The 21,638-nt window shown below is 43.2% G+C and overlaps 1 protein-coding gene across 1 annotated transcript in view; it reads left to right on the forward strand.

Moving 5' to 3' along the window:
- The window catches only part of LOC142591510 (uncharacterized), a 70,543-nt gene that overhangs the window by 48,121 nt on the left and 784 nt on the right, over positions 1-21,638 (forward strand). The window contains exon 7 of the mRNA XM_075703833.1: positions 13,676-13,849. Within this exon, the coding sequence (XP_075559948.1) occupies positions 13,676-13,849 (174 nt within the window). The remainder of the gene's footprint in view (positions 1-13,675; positions 13,850-21,638) is intronic.

A 21,638-nucleotide genomic window follows, 5' to 3' on the forward strand; every position in this document is an offset into this window, starting at 1 on the left:
CACCCATCATTCTTCTTTCCATAGCTCGTTGCTTCGTCCTCAATTTAAGCAGAACCCTTTTCGTAAGCCTCCAGGTCTCTGCCCCATACGTGAGTACTGGTAAGACACAGATATTATACACTTTTCTCTTGAGGGATAATGGCAACCTGCTGTTCATGATCTTAGTATGCCTGCCAAACGCACCCCCGCCCATTTTTATTCTTCTGATTATTTCCGTCTCATGATCCGGATCAGCCGTCACTACCTGCCCTACGTAGATGTATGCCCTTACCACTTCCAGTACCTCGCTACCTATTGTAAATTGCTGTTCTACTATTAAACATTATTTTAGTTTTCTGCAGATTAATTTTCCGACCCACTCTTCTGCTTTGCCTCTCCAGGTCAGTGAGCATGCATTGCAATTTGTCTCCTGAGTTTCTAAGCAAGGCAATATCTTCAGGGAATCGCAAGTTACTAAGGTATTCTCCATTAACTTTTATCCCTCCTGTAAAAACGCCGTGAATAGCATTGGAGAGATCGTGTGTCCCTGCCTGACGCCTTTCTTTATTGGGATTTTGTTGCTTTCCTTATGGAGGACTACGGTGGCTGTGGAGCCGCTATAGATATCTTTGAGTATTTTTACATACGGCTCGTCTACACCCTGATTCCGTATTGCCTCCATGACTGCTGAGGTTTCGACATAATCAAACGCTTTCTCGTAATCAATGAAAGCTATATATATATATATATAAGGGTTGGTTATATTCCGCACATTTCTCTATCACTTGATTGATAGTGTGAATATAGTGTATAGTTGAGAAGCCTTTACGGAATCCTGCTTGGTCCTTTGGTTGACAGAAGTCTAAGGTTTCTACATGGTTTTGTTAGGGGTACCTTAGAGCACCTCCCCGCCCAGTATCAACTGCCAACTTGCCCATTAAGTATGGTGCTTAACGAAACCACAGTGCGTTCATACATCAAGCCAGTGAATTCCATGAGATTACTAAATGACCAAAAGCAACTGGTGTCAAAAGCAACAGCCGACTGCAATTCGCCAAGCGCAGTCGACCCTTTCCCTATATGGTTATGGATGAGCACGAGTTCACCAATTGATTGACGGGGAAGGCGAGTAGCAACGTTTTTGCTTAAACGTAATCTTTCTGCGTGTTTCATTTTCCATGCGAATGTGGTGCAGTTCACCGAAAAAATTTTTCTTGTAAGTAACCGACACCAATTATAACGCGCTTGCAAACTTAAAAGGGCTAAGCTGTCCCTGTAAATCTCGTAGATGTGTCAAGTTACCTGAACACGTTTTTTCCGCGAAGAACGTTTGCACGACCACTTGAAACTGCGGTTTTAAGCTTTGAGGAATGGCATCCTTTTAGAAAATTTTAGGCTGTTTTCATACGCAGGCCGGTAATAACAGGCATGGCCCTTTTACTGTGCTTAAGAAAACATTGCGCAGGGATTAGGTAAGGGCCTACGTTGGCGAATAAATATTCGAGCCGAGATAGCATGTTAAAGCATGAGCGCGTATCGCCTTTAGTTCGGCATTCATACAACGCGCATGCTGATCATAACTTGATTACGAAGATTTCGCAAGTTTCCCGGCAATGTTTTCTTGCAAGGTATTCGCACAGACACGCCTGCTGCGTGGAGATAGGGCCACCTATAAATTTGATCAATGCACCCAGTTTACAGAACTTTGTATCGACACTAATCAATGAAAGTATGGCAGGAAGCGTGTACTCGTTGAGCGTGTCTGAGATTCGCCACCCATGGAACAATGATTACACTAACCAATACAATATTTCGCGTGTCCTGACCGCCGAATAAGAACTATGCCCATTTAAGCTAAATAGGTAAAAAATAATTAGGTGCAAATTAAGCGCCACAACAGTGCCAAAGCCTCAGGTGAAAGAAATCAAAATATATCTGCTACTTCTAACACATGAACACGTATGACAATCAAACCATGTCGCTTTAGCATTTTTCAAATTTGATCGGATTATCTCTGAGACCCGTGTCGTTTTGACAGAATGTATTGGTCAAGAATGTTTACAGTAGTGAGATAAGACGTAGTCTAAAGCTTTTTTGCGGCCGATCAACGTGTGTTTCCTAAAATGGGTACATATAAACGTACTATACCTTCACATATTTGTGAGGGCAGAGCACGCTTAATTGTTGCCAGCTTCCAACGGTGTAGTTTTTACTAACGTCGTAATATATGTAGTCAAATACACTTGCTCCAATAGTGCGCATTATTCAGGAGCCACACTCAGTCAAATAGAAAACAATGCGCTATGCATTAAATAATTACTAGGCCTGTGTGGGATGACGTCCTTATAATTATCATACTTTCCAATAGTAAAGAAAAACCACCGGCTACCCTACAACTATTAAATTCTTACGTTTTCAGGAATATTACGTAATCCTCAACAGTTCTAAGGTCCAACCAAAGCCATTGTTCAGTTCACGCTGAGGAAGGCGAATGGATCAGCTCGTCAGTCCTAGAGCCGCGAAGTGTCCCATCACATTGCTGGCGCTTGCAGTGTTTTGTGAGGCCTTACGAGAGCCTGTTAAAAATCCCCTTATACGGTGCACATTCCCGGACGGTACCTACTGGTCAACGATGGAATTTTTCACATGTCATAAACCAATGTTTCTACTTTTGACTCTCGCTTGACTTTTACGCTAGAGATGATTCTGTAGTTTCGTGCACCCCTTGTCTATTGTCAGACAATGGTTCTAAATTAGAGGAATTGAGCAACTGAACGCCACTCTTTCAACGCGATAGCGTTCAAGACCCCATGTCGCAGAATATCCAGTGTCGGCATCTTGCGTCTAGCGTCGACCATCTTGTGGGCTGAAAATAATTCCGAACCACGCATATGGAACCAAGCAGGCCCTCCGTGTAGCGCAAAGAGCTTATTGAACAAATGAAATTCCTCAAAGTAAAACGCCACGCAAAACTCGTAAAGTACAAACTTACGCGCAATTTACAGAAACGATAGCGTCAGATTGTAAATTGAATATACAAGAAAACATAATATTGTTACGCTGAAGCTCAAACGCCGACCCCTTTACCAAAGTTTCTACCATACAAACAGCGTCGTGCCCGGTTCCTTGCAATACCACCCAGATGGCGCTCGCATCCCCGCACACACGCATCCGCGCAAGAGCCCGTGTTTCTACGAGAAAGCTTGCTTTCGGGCATAGCGTTCGCTGCCAGCCTTTGCCGGTAAACATTAGGTTTATATAAGCTGCAGTTGCCGGGAAAACCGAGAAGCAGCCAGAGATCGTGGAATGCTATCTCGTTCCCTTTTGAACTGACGAAGCTAAAGCGTCCTCCAACTTTTTTATATGACCTCTTGGAATAGCGTACCGAATATTTCTGCTCTTATCATAGACGTCCTTTCCTTCGACGGGCCTTTTGAACTTCTAATATACAACTTTTGGACGTGAATAAAGAATTAAAGCCGCTGAGTGAAGCTTTCCTTGCCGAAAATTTCAACTTATAGCGGTTGGCATGTTAACAATTTGATCTGAAAGTTCTGGATATTAAAAGCAAGTTTCATTGAGGAGCTTGCAACTTCAATGACCGCACTCGTAGTTCAGTCTACTTAGCATATCGTCGATCTTGATGTAACAAGAACCACCGAATATGGCGCATTGTTTTCTATTAGATCGAGCACTAAAGTGTGTGCACTCAGTATTTGAAGAAGCAACTACATGTTTCATAACATGCATCGTTGTTTGGGGGGGGGGGATATGGGGAAACCGTCCTAGAAGAAAAATGTTGCACCTTACACTTAACGAGACGTAAGATCTCTACGAAACCTCAAAACTAGAGAGCTTTAAAAAAATAATTGCCTATTTGCATGCAAAAGCGACTACAGCTTTGCATGCACGCCATCCGCCCCGCAATTCCTCGCCGCTTTATCTTACATCACATGGGAAAAATTGCCCGGATGTCTCCAATAACTTTAAACATGCCTTATCACCTGGCCTTAAAGAATATCCGACAAATTTTCTGTAATCACGTAGAACGAGGTTATACACTTTAAGTCGAAATAAGGAAAAATATGTCACAGTTCCTGTTAATTAACAAAATAGAAATAATAACGTAATTTACTCAATGGCAACTAATTAGCAGCTCACTAGAAGTATTCGGACAAATTTTTAAAAATTAATGAACTCATTTGCTTACTATCAATTTTCAGTGCGCTGTCAAAGGGATCGCAAACTTTGATATTGGATCCCAGCTGTTTCTACTAGAAGGCATTGTTACCGAAGTGCTACAGCGGTTTGGATTCGGTGAGTCTTGAACCGTTCACTGGGTACGCCTTGAGCATATCACCACAGCAACTTAGCAGCTACGTGCAATCTGTGCGTGGTTACATGTCAACCAGGCCAAGAAGCTAATATCGTAGTAGTAGTAGTAGTAGTAGTAGTAGTAGTAGTAGTAGTAGTAGTAGTAGTATTTTTGTATATTGTCACGTGTTGGTGACGTTGAAGAACACAGTAGCAATACTGTGAAAGACAAAACTAACTTTTATTGGGCGAACCTGTGCCCACAAAAACAGGCTACACTTATAGCGCAACGATAGCGGCGAACACGGTCGGCGATCATCGAAAATCACATCAGTGGGTCCAGCGCGTCGGCTTTTATGCAGAAGTCGTCGAATGTTCCAGACTAATCGCTGGGACCAGCCTGCCTTCCACAAAGTTCTACACCATTCGCGTCACGCGATGAAATCAGATAACAGAAGGTTCGGCGACAACAGACAGCGGATAGAAGCATCGATAACTTTCCAGAAACTTCGAATACATGCAGGTGCGTCCCGCGCTGTTAGGCGGTGTTATGCGGCGAAACGTGCTCACCCGATAAATATAAGTACACGTGTCAAGATGTTTTCTAGCACAAAAATACACAACGGACAGAAGTAAATGGCTTCCGCACACATTTCTTAACAAAATAATATGTGATGCGCAGTATGAAAAAAAAAAACAAGAGGTAACATGTTATCTTAGGCCTTTCCTGAAGAAAGGAGAGCGAATAATTGACAGTTGTCATACACCACCAACAGTAAAGAAAAAAACACACCTGCGAAATGCGCTCTTGTCTATGCACGATAAGTTTAGTGTCCCTTAAGTACTATAAACGTTGGTTAGCTATAGCTGTTTGGACATTCACTCAGTTACTTGTTTTGCAAGCACTTTCGCCAATTCTGAATTTCCTATAGACCGAGCACGCCTTGGGTGTAGCTGAATACCTGCCTCAAATCCATAATCCAAGTACCTGCTGAAAAACGTAATAACGGCGCAAAAGGAATGTAAGGGCGTCTTGGTAACCGATTATGGAAACAACTTTTCTCAATACGGAAGAGCTTGACGTACAATCTATACCAGGACGGACAGGAGGACCTATGGCGCTGGCGTTTCTGACGATCGAAGTGTGTGAGAACGCGCAATTTGAACAAAGGAATAGCTTCTAAATGAAGCCTATCTTTATTTAAACAAACAACTCCTAGCAGAGCAAGGATTAGCTCACAACAATTGTGCTTGCGTCTTTGAAAGTTGTTACAGCGAAAACTGCTAAACGGAGGGAAGCAACAGTCCCTGCTTCACTTTGCGCCTTGAGTTCATCCAGCATGACCAACTAACTAGCACATACGTTTACCTTAGCTCCTTATAGATTTTATGTCTGCCGAACGTAATACGGTCATCAATTATTCATTCCTGAGGGCCCTCACGGAGTTATTAGCCAAATGGGCTGGAGGAAGCTGCTTCAGTGTAACAAAATTCGCAGAAACAACGCGTGGGTTCAATTTGTTTCTTTGTCTATTCGTTCGAACAGCATTTATGTTTACGTCAGCTATCGCAAGGCACCAAGGCGACCATTAGGCAAGCTCTCCCATGTAACAAAGGACCTAATAAAGAAACAACAAAAAATAATGTGTCCAAATGAAGAGATAGGACAGAATTCGCCGAGCTGTCAAAACTGATCAACAAGGCCAGAACAGGGGATATTTGAAACTATAACGTGAGAAAGACTGAAGAAGCCGTAAAAAAGGGACGCAGCCTGAAATCAGTGAGAAAGAAACTCGGCATAGGACAAATAAAGATGTATGCACTGAAAGATAAGCAGGGTAATATCATTCCAATTTCCAATTTCCATCAGCAAGGGTCCCAGAAAACTCGAAGAATGCAAACATTACACTAATCCACAAAAAAAAGGGAGACGTTAAACAATTGAAAAATTACAGGCACATTAGCTTACACCAAGTATTATATAACATATTTACAAAAATAGTCTCCAATAGAATAAAGCAAACACTGGACTTTAGTCAGCCAAGGGAAGAGGCAGGCTTCAGGAAGGGATACTCTACAATGGATCACATCCATGTCATCAATCAGGTTATCAAGAAATCCGCCGAGTACAATCATACTCTCTATACGGCTTTCATCGATTAAGAAAATGCATTTGATTCAGTCGAGATACCAGCAGTCCTAGAGGCATTGCGTAATCAAGGAGTACAGAACGCTTACGTAAACACATTGGAAAATGTCTACATAGGCTTTAGATCTATCCTACTTCTACAAAAGAAAAGTAGGAAGTTACCTATTAAGAAAGGGGTCAGACAGGGAGACACAATCTCTACAATGCTATTCACTGCATGCATAGAAGAAGTATTGAAGCTATTAAACTGGGAGGCTTAGGAGTAAAGATCGACGGCGAATATCTCAGTAACCTTCAGTTCACCGATGACATTGTTCTATTCGGCATCAATGCATACGACATACAACAAATCATTGAGGACCTTAACGGAGAGAGTGTAAGAGTGGGGTTGAAGATTAATATGCTGAAGACAAAGATAATAATAAATAGCCGGGCAAAGGAACAAGAGTTCAGGATTGCCAGTCGTCCTCTAGAGTCTGTAAAGGAGTACGTTTACCTAGGTGAAATAATAACAGGGAACCCTGATCATGAGAAGGAAATTCACAGAAGAATGTGCATGGATTCGATCGCATACGGCCGACATTGTCAGCTCCTGACTGGAAGCTCACCATTATCATTGAAAAGGAAGGTGTACTATCAGTGCATTATACCTGTGCGGACATATAGGGCAGAAACTTGGAGATTGACAAAGAAGCTTCAGAACAACTAAAGAACCGCGCAACGAGCGATGGAACGAAGATTGCTAGTAAACACGTTAACAGACAGAAAGAGAGCGGTTTCGATCAGAGAGCAAATAGGTATAGACGATATTCAAATTAACATCAAGAGGAATATATGGAACTGGGCATGTCTTGTAATGCGCCCGTTAGATAACCGTTGGACCATTAGGGTTACAGAATGAGTATTGAGAAGGAAAACGCAATCGAGGCCGACAAAAGACTAGGTGGAGCGATCAAATTATGAAATTCACGGGCTCTAGTTGAAATCGGTTTGCGCAGGACAGGGGTAATTGGAGATCGCAGCGAGTGGCCTTCGTCCTGCAGTGGACATAAAACAGGCTGGCGATGATGATGATTATGAAGGTATTGAAATCCTTCTCAAGCTTCTCATCGTCAATTGTGGCCAACATTGCCTGTCGACTATATATATATATATATATATATATATATGTATGTATGTAATGAACGGCTTCTTTTCGCAGTGTCCGGGGAAGAACATGTCACCTGTAGTTTCCTATATCGTAGTGATTTTCCTTTTATAGTTTGTTATATTTTATGTTATTTGGTATAGTTATAGTTTTATAGTCCAGATCAAGCTTTCCGGATCGCCGCGCCTCGCCTTCATGCTGGGCACGCAAGTACTCGCTGCACCACAAAACACGATATATATAATGAACAGTCCTGTTTTTTTTTTAATTAACAGCTTGATTAGCAACTTGGCGTACACAATATTCCAACATGTGCGTTTGATGTGCATAACTTTTTTTTCTATGTCGCGTATTTTCCACGTGTCTTTTAGGGCCTCTGGTCCTCATGTTCTCACTCTGCAAGGGCGTTGGCGGCATGGTGGGCACTGTGCCCCAGGTCGACAGGACCTTTTTCGGCGGCACATTTCGGTCCATGATTGACACCGCCCCCGCTGTCCTGCCCCTGGGGGACTGCACGGGCTTGAGCGTTGCAGGCGAGGTCACGTGCGGAGCTCCGGTCGTCCTCAGATTCCCCAGCGAGTTCAACATTGGAACAGTGGGTGCCGTCCAAATTAACTGTCTTTAAGTGCGGTGCACATCTCGGCGTAGATGCGCAACTAGACGCCGTTGAGGAGTGAATTGCTATGCTTGGCGAAATGGCAGAATGCCCATTTCGCTTGCTCACCAATACTGTAGTTTTCCACGGAACAAGAATCGCAGTTATAATGCGTAGCAGCCACTCCTCTGCAATAGCGCTTATAGAGGTGGACGATATTCAAAGCAGTGAATAGGAGCTTTCGATGATAATGATAGGGCATAAAATCCTTGAAGAAGTAATATGCTTGCGTAGCTTGCTGCAGGTTTGCGCGGAGATTTACGACTATAATTTTGCCTTGCATTATTGTTGACAGTGACTGTACAATGTGATATGTCTAAATGCATCCAATACTTCACGCACCACTGTGTCCGCACAGTTCCTAACGTTTCATTCTTGTGAAAAAGCGTCGTGCCTTCCACAGTCGGTACAGGGCTATGGCAAGTGAGCGAGCTCTTAATCCTGACAGTGGCAGCACGATGTCACGCCCTTATAATTTGCACGGCGCCTTGCGTGCCCAATGTATTGCTTACCAAACGATAGCGTAATCGCATAGAGAACGGCGAGGCACGAAGGACTTGGCGTGAATAACGTGGAGTATCTTTTTTTAACGAGTTGTGTTATTGTTGTTCCCGGAGATGCTTGCACAATCCCGACAAAGTATCCAGGCTGTTGAAAAAACAACTGCGCGCCACATATATTTCGAACCTGGTTCAGGTAATGGAAAGCCCCGGTAAAGATGATGCACGACCTTGCGCGTCGCTTTTTCGCAAGATTACAATATTAGTGAAAAAAAGAAGACAGTGGCACCTTTCGCGTTCAGTAGAAATGACTTGCAGTGCATCCGTGAACCTGAGTAAACTGAATGAGCTTCGACGAGTAGGTTCCTATAATTATGTTATTTTTTATTAATAAGTCAATGTCTGGTCGTGTCAGGAGGCCCTTTTCGTGCGTATGAAGGTTGTTGCTCAATATATGATAAGTTTGCAGGTGAGTCCTAGTCCAATACTTTGCAACTGGCCCCAGTATCGCTTTCGCGCTAGGTGTCGTAGCTGCGAAACTGAACAAATTCGTTCAAGAATCCCTCTTTATTACAAATATTTAAAATATTTACTCGCAGTGCTTGAACACCACGGCATCGACATGCGTGGGAACACACCCGAATCAGGTATGTGTCGCCGCAGATGTAGCGCCGCATCATATATATCTAAAGTTGTATAGACCTATATATCTATAGCATCATATGCATTGTCGTGCCGTGTTGCTATTAAAGTCAACCTTTCTGTGCCTACTATCATTCTTTTGCATGGTGGTTGGGTACACCGGTATCTCGCCGAACTGCCTTATACAGCACAAAATTTTGACCGACATAATAGTGCCATAGGCACGCGTTCCCTCTACGTGGTCACGCAGCAGCATAACACTTGGAAATATTAGATCTAATCATACATACCTCGAAAGAAGACAGGCCATTCAAGGGAATTACGTAGGAAATTCAACGACTTCTCTCTTTTTTGTGTGGTCTTACTTCACGGGGGGCAGCAGTGGGTATGTGCCACTTGGATACAAGGAAATAGCTGACATAAACGTGCTTCCTTATGTGTGGTGTATATTAGTGCAGACATCTCCTCTCAATTCTTTCATGGACGAACATCAGACATCGCCTTAGCTATCATGACCTCACTGCTTCGACGTCCCACGGCGTAAATCCTACCTTATTTCGTGTTTACATTTCTACCTGACTTTGGAATGATGGAGTGCATAAACATAAACGTTGCATTAGAATACAGTTGGAACATGTGTATCCCATGGACATAAACAGCGCATTAGACAACACGTTGTGTATGATGAAAAAAAAAAGAATATTCGATGCTTAACATGTAGTATTGCAGCTTTAATTGAACCCTCCACAAAAGTTACTTTCACACAAATTTTAACATTGGCATTAGATCTGCATGTTTTTATCGTACCAGACATTTAATTGATAACGTGCGATTTTTTCTCCCAGGCCTTGGTCATACAGCAGTTCTTCCAAACCGTCACTGTAAGTAGCCACCGGAAAACTTTTGCTCGGCTTTATATGGCGTATTGGTGGGTGTTACGGGAGAGCTGCTAAAGATTGTGGAAAGTCCGTCTTAGGCAGAGGTCAAGGCGACTGAGGACGTAGTTCTATATATTGAGGACATTTCCGTGTCACTTTTATCCACGTGCTTGCTTTAGTTGGCGCGTGACAGAATCTAAGGCAAAACACTCATGTTACCTTGTCTGTAGGCTTCCCACCAGTGCTTGCGAATTTGAATCATCGCTTTACTGCCCATTATCATGAGGTGTTCAAGCCTCAGCTTTGTTTTTGCACTTGGTAAACGAATTAAGTTTTGTTTTCGCTGGGAATTTTTGCATGCTTGTTCATCGCACCGTGTTTTCTGCCTGGAGGTGTTTCCTTTTTGCCACTCAACCCTTGAACGGTGCTAAAAGGGGCACTTCATTGCCATGGTAACGACGTCATGTGTTTCCAAAAACACAAAGCTTCAAAAGTAGGACGAATATCGGAGACGTAATAAAGCTGGGTAAGTAATTCAGCGGTGAGCTAGACACATGTAAGAGTTGTATATGAGGATGCATCCGGTTTGAAAGCGTAGTGTCAATTTTATTCGTTAGCTCACTTTCTGGTACCATTATGCTAACTTTAGCAGTCAACTTATTTTAAACTTGAAAGAGGGGTCAAAGAAATACATCTTCAGCTACATTGCGTGCGCGTGTCTAGAAGCCGCAATTTCTCTAAATTTTGTGATTCGCTCAGATATTGTGAGTGGGACATCTAAGGGCTCCACAAATATTTATAACTATCGGCATAATGTCATGCGTTCTCTTGTTTATAAGAAGGCAGGGGCAGTGTTTCGCAGCGAAGTGAAGCAAACAAGGCACATGAAAGGAGCTATACATTGTGGTGCAGAATAAGGCAAACTTTGACCTTTGTATAGCTGCTGTATTAAAAGTACGAAGTGAAGGTCATCTCATGTATAATAAAGTATGGCTCGTTTTGAAGCTAGGTACGAGTTCAAAAAGCACATCAACAAGAAATAAAGTCTTTATGCCGAGAAATATTTTGCCGGAGTACGAGTCCTCGGTTATGTAACCGTCGGCACTTACTGCGTGTTTTATCAGAGGGCAACTGTTCGCAGTTGTTTTAGGTGTCATAGAAACTGTGGCAACTCTCGCACAACATTTACGCGTTAGATAACACCATATATACAATTCCCTGAAACCGGTACCCATGCTTACAAAATAGTCACTTCAAATCGCTCCGGTCACAACGCCTCACTTCTGCGCACATTCACAATAATTAGTTGAATTAAATCACCTAGGACATAAGGAATAGAGGGGAAACATACGGGAAAGGAATCGCAGTTGGAAATTGTATACTGAGTAGCGAATGAATACTTCAACTCAGCTTGCTCGCATCAATTGGCTTTTTTCTATTTATTCATATTTACTCTTTAAACAAAGAGGTTAGCAGCACTTGATGCGCGAGAGCTGTCCTACTGGCGGGACCATCTGCCCGGCAAGCAACAGCGTTCACAAGTCATTTGTTCACCTGTCCCCACTTTATTGCATTGCGAAGGTGCTGCCGTAACCCTCTGCTAACTTTTCCCAGCGCGGTTGCTACCAGGGTGGAGTGGAATGATTACAATCGGGAACGTGTAAATAGAAGTAGCGACACCATGTGTTCAGCACACAGACAGTGTAACGCGTCAAACTTAAAAGGAATTGGCCCATGGCGCCGAGAGAAACAGTCTACCACACGTTTCGTGCCGGAATTCTGACTGGCACTGGTGGCGAAAATATCAGTTTCGCCAGATGGACGAACCAATGAATGCGATAGCAATCTGTTACCATAATAAGTGATGTTTGATTAAATTAAAATACGACATTTTACGTGCGAAAACCACGATGTGATCCTGAGGCATGCCACTGATGAAGAGGAGGGAACTCCGCAAATTTGGACCACAGGGGGTTCTTTCACGTAGACCTAAATCTTACTACACAGCTGTTTTCGCAATTCGCCCCCATCGAAAGGCGGCCGTCGGGGCCGGGATTCAATCAGGCAACCTGGCGCTTAGGAGCCCGACGCTATAGCCGTTATGCTACCGCGGCGGGTCTGACGTGTAAGGCTCGTAGCTGTAGTGGCGGTATGAATAGAATTGAATGTAAGCTAAGTAAAAACGAGTTTATGCTAGGGATCCTCTTTTTGAATGCTGTCTTTGTACCATTTCATGTATGTTTATTAAGTAAAGTCAACGCCTTTCTTTCCGACTTTGCCACCATTTTTCCGCATCGTTTGCATTTCAACCTTCATTCCTGGGCTTAACGCGGAGGTCGTGCACAGCCGCACCAATAAAATTGTATCATTTTAAGCTTTGAGCTCCGTTATTGTTTCGAACTTTTGATATTGAAGTATCAGGAGTTTCATGATAAAAGGCACGCAGTGTCGGTGTTTCGTTGCAGGACATCGTTTGTAGGCTGCCATTGCCAAAATTCTGAGGAATACTTTACTCAAAAGTATAGGGCGTGGTATGAGGACGCTTAGCGATATAATGGTGTGGCAATACAATCCACATAAACCGCAAATCATATAGCGTGGCGTGGCATATACCACACATATTCCTCAGTATATATAGGACCTCACGGCGACGCCGATGGAAAAACTTCTCTGGTAGTATCCACATAGTTACTATCGCAATAATAACTGCCAAAGTTTCCGCAGTTCACAGTGAAGTTCCTCCAGGCAGTCTTTAAGTGTAGAAACATTCGCATAAGCACATTCACTATTATTTTATGTGGTAGCTGCAAAACAATTTCGTGGGCCCCCCGGCGCAGTTGATATCACACACTGCATTTTGACAAACTTGTCTTATGCGCTACTTCGGGAACAAGAAAAGGTAAGATAACTGGGCGCGCATAACTTAAAACCTGAGAAAAATATACAAACAAAAATAAGCATCGCGTCACCATCTCACTCGCATTATCAACAACATTTAGGTTGCTGTTGTTTTTGTCACCGACGTATGCCTTAACTTACAACGGATTCAGTGCCCGCAATTCGTAGCTGATTGCAGAGCAGAGATGTTGTGTATTTCTGTCAGCAGAGTACTTTGTTGCATATTTCCCCTTTGTGTGCACGTGGTAACGTTGATGAAAATTTAAGCTGTTATAAGGCAGCTGGTAGTGAGATGCTATCGTCGGCCTCGAAACATGTTCTTTCAAAATAGTTTGTCTTTACCTCTCATGTTTTGTGTGCATGTGTCCAATCCCTTTATTAGGAACTTAGCTTGTGTGATGGAAAGATGCGACGCTGAACGGTTCCGGTGGACCCAGAAAAGAATATAGGCTGCCCATCGTCAATGTCCTTTTTTTTGCGTCATGCTAACAGGTAGTCATTGTTGTCTTCCAGTGCGTTTTTACGAGCATCATTGCCGCTCCTGGTGTCCCTGTGACAAGTCTTTTCTGCACTGTGGTCAAGGTCATGGTACAGATTCTTTCTACGGGACCTCTTAATGTCGTTGGCTCCGTACTGAAGGAGTTGAAGAACGTCGTCAGAATGCAATGTGAGAACACCAGGCTCTGGGTAACCTTAGAGCTGAATTAAAAGACGGCATTTCTCACCAGCCGTAGACTTAGAGGATTTTAATATTATTTCAGAACCTGCTGGTTTATTTACTTTCCAATGTTTCAAATACAACAACTATGTTAAGATCACACCCTGAAATTGCACGGTGTCATGTTCTATCTAAGCGGTGACAGATGGCACAGTCGCTCTGTAGCGGCAAATTTAAAGCCGATGTCTGTCTTAGCTAGTTACCGCCACTTGTCCGTATTTTTTATTTTCGTTTTCAGCCTCATTCGTGGGGCAATTCCCGAGATAAGGCAGGTAGAAAAGATGGGCCAATACCGAAGATAGTGCGGTCTAAGAATGCGGGCCGATCACGAAGGTTTCGTAGTCACAAAATATGAGTCGGCCCTGTGGGTATGTCTAGTTTAAAAATTAACCAATCCCGAAAATATCGCTGTAAACAAAATTTAGGTGCTCTGATGTGTCGTCGTATCTTCTTCAAGAGAATGGAAACGCGTTAAGGTGCGAAGTGTGGCACTCGGCGTCATTCTCACTCCAGCTCTCTTGTGAAAACTTTCTTTCTTGGGCGTGAGTTGGAGTTTGAATACTCTTCAAAGTTTTTTTATTGCCATCACCGAAGACTTTGTTCACTGCGGCTTTATTGTGAGTGAAAGAAGATATTAGCGCTCGCGAACCATTTTAATAAACTGAAACCGCTGCAATATTCTACTTTCGCGCGAAATCTGACTCGAAATTAGTCGACAGTTCAATTGCACAACTCAAGTACATCTGGCGCTTCTATTTACGCCAACGAGCAGCAGGTTATCCAGAACCTAGAACTACAGAAAAGTATGCAGCTTCTGTCTGATGCTCTACCACCATAAATGGAGCAACAGACTCGACTATGCTAAATTCTCAAAGCACAGGGATGTAGGGAAGACCGTCTGTATCGGCAGCAATGTTCGTTCGGCTTAGAGCACTTTCTCGACTATTCTTCTTCGCCAATTGCCTGCGCTACTTACCTTCCTCGAACTGCATTAGCGAATTATGGCTCAGCGACACCTAAATGCTAAATGTTGTGAAGGAGTGCGTGTAAAGCTGTAAAAGGTGCAAAAGGGAAAAGCAGGTTGGCTAGGGCACTATGCATCTGCGCCAGTTGCTATAGGGACGTTGTGGACATTTACAACGTGTGCCTGTCTATTTATTTGCTAGTGGATGAACAATATTTACGCTGCGTTGCAATAAATTCGCTGACTTGGTCTATATAATTTATAGCTCGCTTACAGGATGTTCGTGCAATTGGAAGCGTTGTAGTACAGTTGAGAGGATAATAAATTTTGCCAGTGCATCACGCCATATATCTTCTATTTCTGCAGGTTGATGTGATCCTCCTAGCGAGGATGGTTCGCCAAAGTCTATGGTCCGAGTTAATGAAGCTAGAGTCCCCCGCCTTTGTGTACGCCTAATTGAAGCTGAAAAATAAAAGTATCAAAGAGAACCAGAACTGAGATTGTCTTTTCTTTGATGAGCTTTTGTCCGTGCAGCTTCAGTCTGCATTTTGTCGTTGGAGTTAGCTTAACATTTTGGTTATACTCACCAACGTTTTCTTACAAGGTCGCCCTGACAGTCTTTTCTTTTATTTACTTTGGGAGATCCAATTGTACACGTGCGGCTGGGCCAATGAAGTGTATATGTATATTTAGTATTCATAAAACTTCGATCTTCCATAGGTGGCCCAATTGCAAAAAAACGCGATGAGGGATCGCTGACTAATTTCGGGTCCTATAATTTCTACATGAATCGCGAAGTGTCTCGAGGTACATCTAACCGAGCAAAAGCATGCTCGAAATCTGATGCGTCACTTCACTTTTCCGGCAACCCTGATTATGTAGTCTATAGTGACTTTGTGCCGAACATCATTAGGTTTTGCTGAAATATTGAAAATATGGAAACATAGCTGCGTGGTGCGATTCCTAAAACGTGCTGCATGATTTAGTAGCACGCAAATGTTCTTCCAAAATTTGTGATCATAATGCAATCTCTTAAGATTGGAATTTAGAAGTTTCCAATGTCGCCACCTGCCTATAATAGATAAAGAGTTGAATAAAAGAGGATCCGACATACTACGAAAAACTATTGCACTTTGTTGCATATTTTTTTCCTTTTCAGATGTGTGAAGTGTACCACCCTTATAAAAACGACTTTAGACTGTCTATAGAAAGTCTATAGACTTTTTATACACGACCTTGCCTTTCTATAGATTCGCACTTTTGTTGATACAAAGTTTATAGACTGTCTATAGGCGAACGTCGATAAAGCTTCTACTTCTTTTTGTCTATTCGCAGTCTATAGACGGTCTATAGAAAAAAGTCGACAAGGTGTTCGTTTTTTCGTCTACTTTCCCTCTATAGACTACCTATAGAGGAAAGTCCATGCAGTCTCTATTTATTCTTGCCTATTATTTGTCTATAGAGGAAAGTCGGTCAAGTTTCTATTTCTTTTTGTCTATTTGCAATCTATAGACGGTCTATAGAAAAAGTCGATATGGTATTTCTTTCTTTTTTGCCTATTTCTCCTCTATAGACTACCTATAGACAAAAGTCGATACAGACTCTATTTCATTTTCTCTATTATTTGTCTTTAGACTTTCTATAGACGAAAGTCAATAAGATTTCTATTTCTTTTAATCTATTCGCAGTCTATAGACGGTCTGTAGAAAAAAGTCGATAAAGTGTTTTTCTTTTTTGTCTACTTCCCCTCTATAGACTACCTATATACAAAAGTCGATGCAGCCTCTATTTATTTTTCCCTATTATTTGTCGATAGAATTTCTATGGACAAAAGTCGATAAGATTTCTATTTCTTTTTATCTATTTGCAGTTTATAGACGGTCGATAGAAAAAGTCGATAAGGCGTTTCTTACTTTGTTGACTACTACCCCTCTATAGACTACCTATAGACAAAATTCGATACAGTCTCTATTTGTACTTGTTCATCCTTCGTCTTTAGACTGTCTATAGATGGGAGTCGATGAAATGTAGATTGCGTCTGGTCAATTCCCATACTATGTAGTTCTTCACCATATATATATATATATATATATATATATATATATATATATATATATATATATATATTGCTGCGCGACCGGCCGCAGGAGTCACATTGCGTGTAATTGCGGGTTTCTTCACGCCCGGAAAAACACTTTTATGGAGCACGTGTTTACACACGTTTCTATGGAACGTGTGTATGCGAACGCCGGCGTTCGTGTTGTCCACTTCTGTACTCTTGTACCCTGTCTGCACCCCTCACCTCCTTTTTTTTGGTTTTTACAAACAGCGCATTCATCCATGTGTGCGTTCCAGTCTCATACGATAGCCCGCAGCAATTGTAATACAACCTGCCAGCGCATTTCCTTCGTTCATGAAAAAAGAATGAAAAATGGAAAATAAAAGCAACCCGTGCCGGCGCACATGGCGCGCAGAGAGAGAGAATGAAAGAGACAAAAAAAAAGAAAATGCGCACAGACTTCTCGGAGCTCCTGCGCCTGCGCAATGAGCGCTATCTGTCTGCGTCAATTTGAATTCTCAACGAGTGCGCCAGGCACGTAAACGCTTGTAGCGGTGTGTGGCGTCTGCCTGAACGTTGGTGTCTGTGTATGCGTGTCTTCTTTGTGGCATCAAACGTCAGCTACACTGAACGGTAAGCTTTAGCACAGATGTTTTGCGTCAATAGCTCATGATTAGGTAAGCGCATTTCATTGCGCTGTAACCAATCATCCTGGGCCAATCCTGGGGCCCTATAACGTAAAACTATTCCAATATGTTTTCATTCCAATCTCCTGACGTAAAATTTGGGTAACCACTGACGCAAGCACCAGGCGGTCACCCGGAGGGTTGTCTGACCAGACCAATCAAACGCTCTCCTCGTTCATAGGAGGTCGCTTTTGTTTGCTTGAAAAACGAATAGCATTGCCTACACTGAGCGGCTTGTCTTTTCTAATTGGCTGACAAGAGGCGAGGAGCACGCTCAAGTGGAGAGGGAATCGATGGGGCCGAGCCACTGGACTGAAAATCGATAGCTGGGCGAAGAGGGTAGTGGCGGCGTTTGCAATTTGTCCGCTCTCCCTTACTTAGCTTGTGGTGGTTGGTCGATAATTGCGGCGGCATGCAACGGAAGCTTCAGAATGACACTAAACGCATCCTCAGCAAAGAAGAGTTGGCAGAACGAGGTTGTAAACGCGCCTAAAGTGCTCGAAAAGTTACACGGCCACTCAAACAGATTTACTATAGGACAAAAAAAAATACCCCGCTCTCCGGCTAGGTGCGAGTAGCCAGCACTTGAGCTATCGGCGGCAGCCATCTTTTATTCCTTTAGGAACGGGGCAGCATGCGGCTATTCATAAGAAAATTCAGTTTTGTTCGGCATATTAATACATCTTTAATGCGCCACGTCACTTTGACGCGGTGAGTTTTAGCGGTTTTGTGTCGTCGCGTGGAAGGCAGGTGAAGTGGGTGCAGCCATAAAACTTTTGACCAGTAGTCGAAGTCTAGTGCCGAAAAGGCGTCGAATCAGAAATAACTATTTTTCTTTTGCTCGGTCAAATGATGCATAATCAGTGCGTTCACGACATATCAAATGGGAAGCTATCGCATTTTTCGGGAGGTCGCGTGACAGACAGGTGAAATGGGGGTGGTCCAAAAAACTTTTTGACAAATCGCGGAGGGCTGATTACAGAATTGCAATAGAAAGGTTTGGAATAGTTTTATGTTATAGCACCCCAGTGCACCATGCACTACCCAGTGACTCCAGTCCGTGGGAAGACGTTCTGAGACATCGCCAGACTGACCGCCCTTGCAAAGCGCGCGGTGTCTCCAAATATAGCTAATCGCATTAAAATTAGCGGATATCACGCTTTTGTGGGAAGCGGTTTAAGCGAAGCAATCGGTGACGTTTGCGTCAATGGTAAAGTGAATGTTATTTAAATGCAACGCTAATCGCTGGATTCCTTGCAAAATATGATGAAAATACTGTTATTTTCTGTAAACTTTCATGTAAACTGGCTAATGACGCAGGGGCAATGAAATTGTAATGATAAAGAGAGCCCAAGCATCGATGCGGCCACATGTCCACTGAAGTGAGGCTGTCCTTGGTGTCGCTGCCTTCCTCTAGCTCACGCTAGGCTAGGAGTGCTCAGCGCTGGTTCTGTCGCTTCTACTAATAAAAGCTGTTGCCCGATAGCGTCGTGGGATTGTGCCGTAAATAAGTGTCAGCATTACATAAATAATACTACTAGCATATCCTCAATTACCACAGCAATCTGAGCGAGTTGGTGACTGAACATATTCCTAGGGGTGGGCGGTGCACTTCCTTTTGTCCTTCGTCTGGGTTGCCCTGCACACCCCTTGGAAAGTGACGCAAAGTATGGCGACAGGCAAGTTATATGCGTTTGTAGGCGTGTATAAATCCCTCATTCGACATGTAGTTCAAATAATGCGAAAAATAATAGGTTACTTCATGTCCATGCAGATGTATGTAGCCAGTTTCATATTCTTTGGTTCGTTACTAGTCATTATGTCAATGAAATACAACTATTGTACTCTACCTTCGTTCTTTAAGCTACAATATGTGTTGCCTTCACAACATACGTTATAGTGTCATAACCTCATCAGTGACGTCATGAAGGCAATGTTTTGTTTGTGAATTATTTTCATTTGGATATGCGGCAACCGCCAGTGGTGGAAGCGGCGCTGCCGCCACATTCGCCATGGGACGGAGTGTCCCAAGGAAAGTATAGGGAGTTTCCGCACGCCGATTCGGGGACCATTCGTGGTTATCTTGGCGTCTTCGACAGACGTCTATTATTGGTAAAGAATGCATTCGACACTGGTCCTGTCCATATAAAGATGGTAGGAAAGCCTAAACCGATTTGCGCCTGGACAGCGAGCTGATTTCTTAATGATGCTGTGCAATCTACGTGATGCATCTTTATTCTGCCGTTACGTCATGGTGACGCTCTCGTGCATATAACGAGGCTATCCTTGTTTATGGCAATGGTGATGACTTTATTACTTTTTCATTCGCTTAGATCTATACTATTCTATTTTAGTGATTCTGGGACAGGGAGTGTCTCAAAGTTGTCAAGCTTCCCAATTTATTAGAGTTAATAAACAACGATAGAGCTATATATACAAGGGTTCAGAATTTTCACAATGATGTCCAGTTTTCGGTTTGAAGGCCGTATTGGCACGTATAAGCTAATTTAATTTTGTTTCCTGGGGACATTAGCGCATATTAATTAGCGTACGTATATACAATACATTGTTTCCTTCCCAATATGTAAACTTTCATGTCGCAATACCAAATGAAGACTTGCCTATTCTAGTCAAGGTAGCTACTCTTGATGCTACCATCATGGAGGTATTTAGAATTGGCAATTTACAGTGTGTAAAAATAGCCTTCAAGGCCTACACCATGCGATATTATGTCAAGGTGCGCCATTTTCACCACCCGTAAAACCGTTCATTCCGATACCTCTGCAGCGCTAAAAGAGCGTTCGGTTGGATCACGTCAGAGGCGCGTGGCACTATGTGCAAACTGCGCTGAGTCGCACACCACGAAACCTTGCCAAGCACCCGTGTTTAAGTGCAGAGACGGCAAAGAATCGCAAGTCACGTCGTGAAATTGCCCCCGTATCAAGAAAGAGTGGAGTATACTTTAGGAGACGGTAAGGGAAGCCTCTACGCACCGGGAAGCAGCCATACTGTGAAAAAACAACGCTCCTGCCGCCACCGCCAACTTTCGCCAAAGAACGGAAAAGGCCCACCACAGCCCAAACCTAGTCCAGCAGCGTCATCACCTCGAATTTTAGAACAGCAGTCATTGCGGGAGACGAGAGGCAACGTTATCATTGCAAACAAGCCCAGAAAGACGCTTAGGACGCTGCCTGGCCTGCACTGCCAAATGAACGCCTACCTGCTGAGCTTGAGCGGCGTTACAACACCATCATCTAACGTACCTCGTGCTTCCGAGGAGTTGCCTGAACTGGATGTGCAGGTGGTTATATTGATTAAGTCGCTAATGGCTGTGATTCTCACACTTGGGAAAATGCAAAACTTCCACTGCTCGATGCGCTTCACAAGTACTGGATGCTCTCACTGCTGTGCTTGAAAGCTTGCATTAGAAACATGGCTCGCCCACTTCTGCAGAATTGACCCTTTCAAGAAGTCAAGAATGCCTCAATTCCCCAGCGGAATGCGAGTCATGTATTTGCGATTTTTGTCAGTTTGTATACGTAAATCGGTCTCCCGTGCTAGTCATCTGTGAATCAAACGTGACAAACATCCTCAGACTACCAGGATACGAATCTTTGGTTTCCGCCACGTGTCACAAAAGCAGAAAGGTCCTCGTTTATGTTCGCAAGGAGCTCACCTACGTGGCTCAGGCTTTGCTTCCCCATGACGAAAGACAGTATGGGTGCCCTAGCATAAAGAAGAGGCTCTCCTTCGAACTCATCGCAAGCTACATTTTCTCAACAAGTCGTTTATACTGCAAAAGGCCTGAAAGTGTTTTGATGACGACCTACAGTTTTTGGATAATCACAGGAAATTTTTACAGTCAACGCCAATTTTCGGGAAGTGCAAGAAACAATTAAAGAGGCAGGAATCTTGCATCGTTTGCTTCGGACCATGAATGACGGTAGCCGAACATTCTTGAAAGGGTTGTCGTAAAGCAGCTGGCAAGACCTTAATTGGATGACAGGATGCCCTACTTCGAGCTTCTACTGGTTTACTGACTTGGAAAC

The sequence above is a fragment of the Dermacentor variabilis genome, chromosome 8, assembly GCF_050947875.1.
Source record: "Dermacentor variabilis isolate Ectoservices chromosome 8, ASM5094787v1, whole genome shotgun sequence".
Classification (NCBI taxonomy): domain Eukaryota; kingdom Metazoa; phylum Arthropoda; class Arachnida; order Ixodida; family Ixodidae; genus Dermacentor; species Dermacentor variabilis.